The following is an 8,364-nucleotide window of genomic DNA, read 5'->3' on the forward strand; positions in this document are numbered from 1 at the left end:
ACACAAACTACACACACAGAAACTAAACACACACAACTACACACATCTACAATATAACTGTACAGCACAAGCTAAACCACATACACTACTACACAAACACACACATCTACTACACACACAACTGCACACATGCACATACACACACATGCTAAACAATCATATGTACACACAACACCACTACACAACTGCATAACACAACTAAACATACACACACAACTACACACTTCTACATACACCACTAACAACTGCATACACACAACTAAAATATACAGTACACAGCAATAAACCAATCTACTACACACTACAACACACACACAACATACCACTACAATACACAACCTATACTATAATACCACACAAGTAAACATACATATCTACATACACAGCTACACACATCTACATACACACAGCTGCACACACACAACATACAATTACACAACATACATACATACAACTAAATATACACATAAACAACCACACATATCTGTTAATAAGCACACAACTAAACATACACACACAATTATACACATCTACATACACACACCTACACACAAAACCACACACACCTACACACACAGAAATATACACATCTACATACATACACAGCTATACACATACATGCAACTACACACACAACTAAACATATACACGGCTACATATAAAAAGTGTATATTATATATAAACAGAACAGATAAAATACATATACTTTTAATATGATTCTGGGAGAAACAAACCTCCTTTCTGGTAAAGGAGCCGAGTAGGGGTTGTCTGGGGCTGGAAGCTGGCAGGGAAAGGCACAGGGAATTTTCAGCAATCACTGAAATTTCTGTTTCTTGACAGTGGAGGCGGGGGTGTTATGCAGATGCATGCACCTGTCAAAACTCATCAACCTGTACACAAAATGCACGTGGGTGCATTTTATTCTAAGGAAATTCTGCCTCAATAACATTAATTTTAAAAAGAAGTATGGCTTCTCTATCAAGGAGACGCTTCCTACATTGAACACATGTGCATTTCATTCTACCTTAACGGCTCCTCTGCTTGGTGGCAATGCCAGTCTTTGCCATATGAGGGGTTGGCCCACACCGACCCTGCTCTCCACCTAGAACACATGGCCTGGAGCAGTTTATAGGTGGCACAGGAACATGTCCACAGGTGTCCCTGGAAGGGTATTGGAGTCAAATGCATTCTATCGACTTCTTTGCTTTGTCCACAAACTCTGAGCCTTTTTGGACACAACTAAGCACCCCTCCTCCAAGCTCCTCCCACACCTTCTGACCTCCCACCCTCTGCTGCTGCTAATCCAGGGAATGCCCTGTGGCCCCTCTTTCTTCCTGGCCCCTAATGTTCTCTGCTCTTCTTTCTCTCCCACTTCACCTTTAAGGTGATGACCCCCACCCACCCAGAGGGCAGCAGGCAGGAGGCAGAACACCCAAACATCTGCCAGGCTCAGATGTTCAGGAGAAGAAGGAAGGGGCAGGTTCACGAACTCTGCGTTCAATGAGAAATGAGCTACTAACCATGGAAGACATGTATTGCAGTACTTATTTATGACTGCTTTTGTTCAGCCAATGAAAATCCATTAAGCACCTATAATGTGCCAGAGTTCTGGGAGCTGGAGACAGTGCAACGAATAAAACAGAGGCCGGGCATGGTCTGTAATCCCAGCACTTTGGGAGGCCAAGATGGGTGGATCGCCTGAGGTCAGGAGTTTGAGACCAGCCTGACCAACATGGTGAAACCCCGTCTCTATTAAAAAATAAAAAAATTAGCTGGGTATGGCGGTGCATGCCTGTAATCCCAGCTACTCGGGAGACTGAGGCAGGAGAATCGCTTGAACCTGGGAGGTGGTGGTTACAGTAAGCTGATATCACGCCATTATACTCCAGCCGGGCAACAAGAGCAAAACTCTGTCTCAAACAAACAAACAAACAATTCTTTGTCTTCCAAAGCTAGGGATTTCCTGAGCCAGTGGGATGGGAGAGCACAGACTGCAAAGGGCCATGAAGGAATGTTCTGGAGAGACAGAAATGTTCTACATTGTGATTATGGTGCTGGCTATACAACTATGTCCATTTGTTAAAACTCATTAAATTGTACACTTAAAACTGGTGACTTTTACTTTATGTAAATTAGATCTCAATAAAAATTGAATTTAAAAAATCCGCACCTTCACAGAACTTACATTCTGAAGACCTTCCTATAAATTTTTGAATATCAAATCCCAACCCTTCAATAATCAACATTAGTTTTAACATGAAAAGTTCACAGAAACTTTGTGTCATACTTAAGTTCAATAACTTTAGAAAAGTAATGAATGATGCTAACCAAAGTTTTCTGATTTAACTTTAATACAATTATTAGGAGAAACTGTTACCTGAATAAATGCAATCCATACATATCTAGAAAGGAAAGTGGCAGCCTTGCTTCAATTTTGATCTTAATCATAGGAACTTTGTGTTTATACCAAAAATCAATGAGACAATAGGGTCACAGTTAACTTAAAAACATTTCCCCGGGGTTTCAGGGATAGGAACAGGATTTGAGTCAAACTCTGTTATGGTTTCATTCGACAGAGGCTTTTCATGTTCTGGAAACATTACAAACCTGGGCTTGCCATTTTCTCCAATAACCTCCAGCTCCTCTGAAAGTCGGAACACCACTTTCCGCACTAACACCTGCGCCTGAGATGATGACTATGTGCTTTGCTTTTGCAAAACACTTCCGAAAATCTGCCATACCTAAACAGAGTAAAATCTTTATCAATCCAGTGTACCATTTGGACATTTGTATCCCATATCAGTTGTCTATATCTTGAAACTTGACCCAGTGTGAAGTTATACTTTAAGATAAACAAACATCTTTCCTGTACCATGAAAACACCATCCCATGTGACCTGGTGGGTGAGTGTATAGTATTTTAAAGAAGCAGGGGCTTTGGGCACACACAGCTGGCTCTGCACCGCAGCTATGCCTCCCAACCGAATGTCTGATCTTATGCACATTATGTACCTTTCTCCATCCTCACTTTCCCTGGCTCTTTGAGGTGCACAGTAGTGCCTTTCCTAGAGCAGGCATATTACGAAGATTAAAAAAGCCTAGTGCGAAGGAATCCATCTTCCTTCACAAAAGTAAAAACAAGCCTGTATGTTTGTGAGAGTGCTGAGTTGCGGCCCACTGGACCCCAAAGCCTACCCTTCCTCCCCAAGTTCACCTTCCCTCTGCGGATCTTGCTAATTTCAGCTTCCCTCAGCACAGCGAGTGAAGGTGAGGGCAAGGACACATGGCCTTCTCCTTGACAACTCAAATAAGAGCCAAACTTTTCAACAGGACACTGCCAGAGACTTGGGGTAGCAAACAGAACTGAAGACAGAGAATAACATGAGACGAAGTAATTGTGGACACAGACCATGGCTCGCCCTCCGGTCCTGCAACTCCAGGCAGTTCTGCCTGAACACAGACCCACAGGGACAGCAGCTATGGTGGTGAGGGCTCCCTGCACCCCAAGTGCTATGCCAAGCACTTTACGTGGATCACAAGGTGGGAGTTTTTCCCCTGAAACAAATGTCCTCATCCTAGGACAAGAAGCAGGAGCCAGACTTGGAACTCATGATGGGGGAGCTGCCACTGTTTCTCATGGGCAGCAGAAACTGGGAAAGGGAGGTCGGCTGGGGACACAGCTTGTCTCCCCTTCTCTCCTAGGTACTACAGCTCTGCAGACCCTTGTAAGGTAAGCAGCGTGGCCCTGGAGAGCCAGAATTAAGGGGTATAACACTGAACATAGTCTGCCAGGAGGAGAAGAGAGAGCCCCTTTTCGGCCCTCCCCCTGGAGAAGCAAATGCTACACCTCATTGCCCGCTGCAAGCCTAAGACACTGAAGCCAGGAATGCCCCACCCTGGATATGGAGATCTTCCAAGGATGACCAACCTGTATTAAAGCACCAAGGATTCCAGCAAATGTGGAACTGAATTCCTCACCTCACGAAGCAAGCTTCCTGGCCTTCGTCTCTTGAAGGAATGGCAACCAAGGCTAACCCTTGGATGGAATGAATGAGGGGAGGCTAACCCTCCCCTGAGAGATGGAACCGGGGACAGGCAGGAAGCAGGCAAGGAAGAAACACAGTGGGATGGGGGCTGAGAGATAGTGAGCTTGAATATTAAAGGGAATGTGGCCTCATTTTGTATCCCAGCTGTAAGGGGCATCCTACTGGCTTCTCATGTATGGCTGACTCCCTCTAAGCAGGGAAGGGACTTCCTAGTCCTCATAAGCCCAGAGCCACACACTACGCCCAGTCTAGGATAGAGACTGTCAATAAAGACTCAACCCCTCCTCCCCTTCCCCTCCTCTCTTCCCTGCCATGGACTCCTGATAAAAGTAAACTCAGAAGAAGAGTAGGCTTTTTCCTCTCTGGCTCTATTCATGTTTTGGCAGCACAACGCTGAGAGAAATTAAGATAGTCACAATGGAACAGAACAGAGTCCTCAGAAATAACACCACTCATCTACAAACATCTGATCTTTGACAAACCTGACAAAACAAGCAAGGGGAAAAGATTCCCTATTTAATAAAGGGTGCTAGGAAAACCGGATAGCCATATGTAGAAAGTTGAAACTGGATCCCTTCCTTACACCTTATACTATACCCCCCAAAATTAACTCCAAAGATGGATTAAAACTTAAATGTTAGAACCTAAAACCAAAAACCTTAGAAGAACCTAGGTACATACCATTCAGGTACTAGGCATGGGCAAGACTTCAATGACAAAACAAAAGCAATGGCAAACAAAAAGGCAAATAAAACAAATGGGATCGAAAAACTAAAGAGTCTGGCACAGGGGCAAAAAACTACCATCAGGTGGAACAGGCCAAACCTACAGGAATGGGAGGAATTATTTGGCAATCTAACCCATCTGACAAAGGGGGCAATACCAAGAATCTACAGAGATGCTTAACCAATATACAAGAAAAAAAACACCCCATCCAAAAGTAGGGCAAAGGATATGGAAACGATAACTTCTCGAAGAAACATTTATGCAGCCACAGGACACATGAAAAAATGCTCATCCATCACTGTCAATCAGAGAAAGGCAAATCAAAACTACAATGAGATGCCATTCACAGCCAGTTAGATGCATCATAAAAAGTCAGGAAACAGAGGTGCTGGAAGTGATGTGAGAAATAGGAATGCCTTTATAACTGTTGGTGGGGACCATAAACTAGGTTCAACCATGTGGAATACGTGTGGCGAATTCCCTTCAAGGATCAGAACTAGAAATACCCATTTGACCCAACCCATTCCATTATGGTATACACCCACAAGGATTATAAATCATGCTGCTATAAAAGACCACATACACACATATGTTTATTGGCGGCACTTTTCACAATAAGCAAAGCTTTGAACCACCCAAATGTCCTCGAGTGACGGACTTGATTAAGAAAATGGTGGCACATTATACACCTGGATACTATGCAAAAACCATAAAAAAGGATGAGTCATGTCCTTTACAGGGACATGGATGAAGCTGGAAACCATCATCTCAGCAAAACTATCACAAAGGACCAGAAAAACCAAACACCAATACTTCTCCTGTAATAAGTGGGGAGAACACATGGACACAGGGTGGGTAACATCACACACTAGGGCCTGTCTGGGGGTGGTGGGCTTGGAGAGGGATAGCATTAGGAGAAATACCTAATGTAAATGACAAGTTGATGGGTGCAGCAAACCAACATGGCACATGTGTACCTATGTAACAAATCTGCACGTTGTACACATGTACCCTAGAACTTAAATTATAATAAAAAATAAATAATAAAAAAGTTAAAAAAATAAAAAAATGAATAACAAAAGACAGTCACAACACGCCATTCTCGTGAGGTGCACCCAACCCAACTACACCCCCAGTCACACTAAAGCTCTGCCTGAACTCACATCCCTTCCAGAGATAGGCTGCTCTCTATCAGCAGATAGATAAGGCCTACTCCAGGCAGACTAACGTTCTCCAATCAGGAAGCATTTGGAAAAATTACAAACATGATCTGGGTGGATTCCAGTTTCTAATCTGATGTAATTTCTTGAAAGAACAAGATGCTTAACAAAAAGCGTGCACATACTTTTCTAGGAACTATCTGTATGAATCCTGGGCTCAACCCATAGGAACATCCTTAAGGACTTCAGAGTCTACCCCTAGAACTCCCTCCAGCCCTAAAGGTCTTTCCTATCCCAAATGGAAACTGTCATCCTCCTGCTGAATATATTTCTAGATCAGAATGACTTCTATTAAGATACCCCTTAAAGCGACTTTTAGAAACATATTTAAAAAGTCAATGTATGTTTGGTTTTTAGGAAACAGGATGTAAAACATAGTAATGTTAATGTGGTGTGAAATCTTAAAAAAGAAAAAAAAAAGGCCAGGCATGCTGGCTCATGCCTCTAATCCCAGTACTTTCGGAGGCCGAGGTGGGCAGATCACCTGAGACCAGCTTTGCCAACATGGTGAAACCCCATCTCTACTAAAGATACAAAAATTAGCCTGGCATGGTGGCGGGCACCTGTAATCCCAGCTACTCTGGAGGCTCAGGCAGGAGAATCGCTTGAATCTAGGGTGTGGAGGTTGCAGTGAGCCAAGAACGTGCCACTGCACTCCAGCCTGAGCAGCACAGCAAGACTCCATCTCCACAAAAAAAAAAAAAAGAAAGACATTTCCCAATGGCTAAAGGAAAACATGCCAGCATGTTTTGTGGTTCCAACGTCAGCGGCCCACTTTTAACCAAGGTCAGGCACACACTTCTGAATCCCACCACAGACTCTAGCAGCCTGCTCTGCACAGCTGGGAACACCAAGGGGTGGCACACTTGAGTGGAACTGGGTTCTTTTGGTTCCTTTCCACTCCTGGGGCAAAATGGAAGCAGGAGTTATTATTCCTGAACAGAAGAGTTATCCAAAAGTTGAGAATGAAGCAAAAAGAATTCAGCTTGGCCTTTCAGTTTCATTCTGAAGCACTGTTAAACAGTCCCACCTAAGAGTCACTGAATTATAAACACTTGTTAGAATTTATATTCACTATAGACTAAGGGCCCAGATAGGTTAATCTGTAAGTTTTTGGCACATAGAGCTACAAAGTATTTGTGTCCAGGAGAAAATTTAACCTCATACTGCCCTATAGGACAATACCAGTTTTCCTCCCCTGCAGAGAGATAAGGATTTTAAAGTACAAAACGTGTAAAAAGCTTAAATGCAAATATTCTGGCAGAAGCAACAAAATGTCCTAGATGGACTTGAGTATAAGGATATAGACTCTGAAGGTGCCACAGAAGGGGTTGCCTAAAAGGGAAGATGACAGGCCGGGCGTGGTGGCTCATGACTGTAATCCCAGCACTTTGGGAGGCCGAGGCAGGCAGATTATGAGGTCAAGAGATCGAGCCCATCCTGGCCAACATGGTGAAACCCCGTCTCTACTAAAAATACAAAAATCAGCTGGGCGTGGTGGCACGCACCTGTAGTCCCAGCTACTCCGGAGGTTAAGGCAAGAGAATCGCTTGAACCCAGGAGGCGGAGGTTGCAGTGAGCCGAGATCGCGCCACTGCACTCCAGCCTGATGACAGAGCAAGACTCCGTCTCAAAAAAAAAAAAGAGAAGAGGACAGAGTGGCTTTCTCCAAAACCTTGCCCAATACCTAATTTGATAGAGATATCCCCCTCAAAGTGTAGGACTTTCAGGTACTTCACATTTGGCTGCAGGTGAGGCAATGGGTAAGAATGACTTACTTGAACTTGGCCGAGCCATTTTCAGGCAAATCTGGTTTCGTGTGGAGGCTGGAGGCTTCAGGCCACAATATAGCTGGGAAATCAATCGACTGGGGACAATCTGGAGAGGTCGCATCAGGGTTGTTGGTTGGTAGTTCTAATGCTTGAGATGGGCTTTAGAAAATCACAAAACAAATATCGTAGAAGCAATCAGCAAATAGTTGTATATATGGAAATATTTATAAATATATATATTTTCTATATTATACAAACACATCAGGTATATTATACACACATGCACACATACACGAACGTCCTTTAAAAAATCTTTAGTAGCAGATCATCCTCTAAACTGGCTGTTTTCCATTTGTATTCTCAAGTGCTCCTAGAAGTACAGAGGCGCCTTGGGGCAGTGCTTCTCAAAGTGCGTTCCCTAGACTAGCAGCATCGCCATCACTTGAAATCTTGTTAGAAATGCAGCCTCGGCCGGGCGCGGTGGCTCAAGCCTGTAATCCCAGCACTGTGGGAGGCCGAGACGGGCGGATCACGAGGTCAGGAGATCGAGACCATCCTGGCTAACACGGTGAAACCCCGTCTCTACTAAAAAATACAAAAA

The 8,364-nt window shown here is 43.8% G+C and overlaps 1 protein-coding gene across 9 annotated transcripts in view; it reads right to left on the reverse strand.

The window, feature by feature from the left end:
• SIRT5 (sirtuin 5) overlaps nt 1–8,364 on the reverse strand; it is a 39,934-nt gene that overhangs the window by 20,831 nt on the left and 10,739 nt on the right. For 7 of the 9 annotated variants that reach the window (XM_017891138.1, XM_017891135.1, XM_017891133.1 and 4 more), the window contains 2 exons: nt 7,770–7,922; nt 2,608–2,741 (listed from right to left, as the gene is read on the reverse strand). In XM_017891138.1, the coding sequence (XP_017746627.1) occupies nt 2,608–2,741; nt 7,770–7,884 (249 nt within the window). In that variant the 5' untranslated portion in view covers nt 7,885–7,922. Of the gene's footprint in view, nt 1–2,607; nt 2,742–7,769; nt 7,923–8,043; nt 8,271–8,364 lie in introns of those variants that run through there. The other 2 variants (XM_017891139.1, XM_017891141.1) reach the window with 2 other exon arrangements.

The sequence above is a fragment of the Rhinopithecus bieti genome, unplaced genomic scaffold, assembly GCF_001698545.2.
Source record: "Rhinopithecus bieti isolate Rb0 unplaced genomic scaffold, ASM169854v2 scaffold_19939, whole genome shotgun sequence".
NCBI classification, from domain to species: Eukaryota; Metazoa; Chordata; class Mammalia; order Primates; family Cercopithecidae; genus Rhinopithecus; species Rhinopithecus bieti.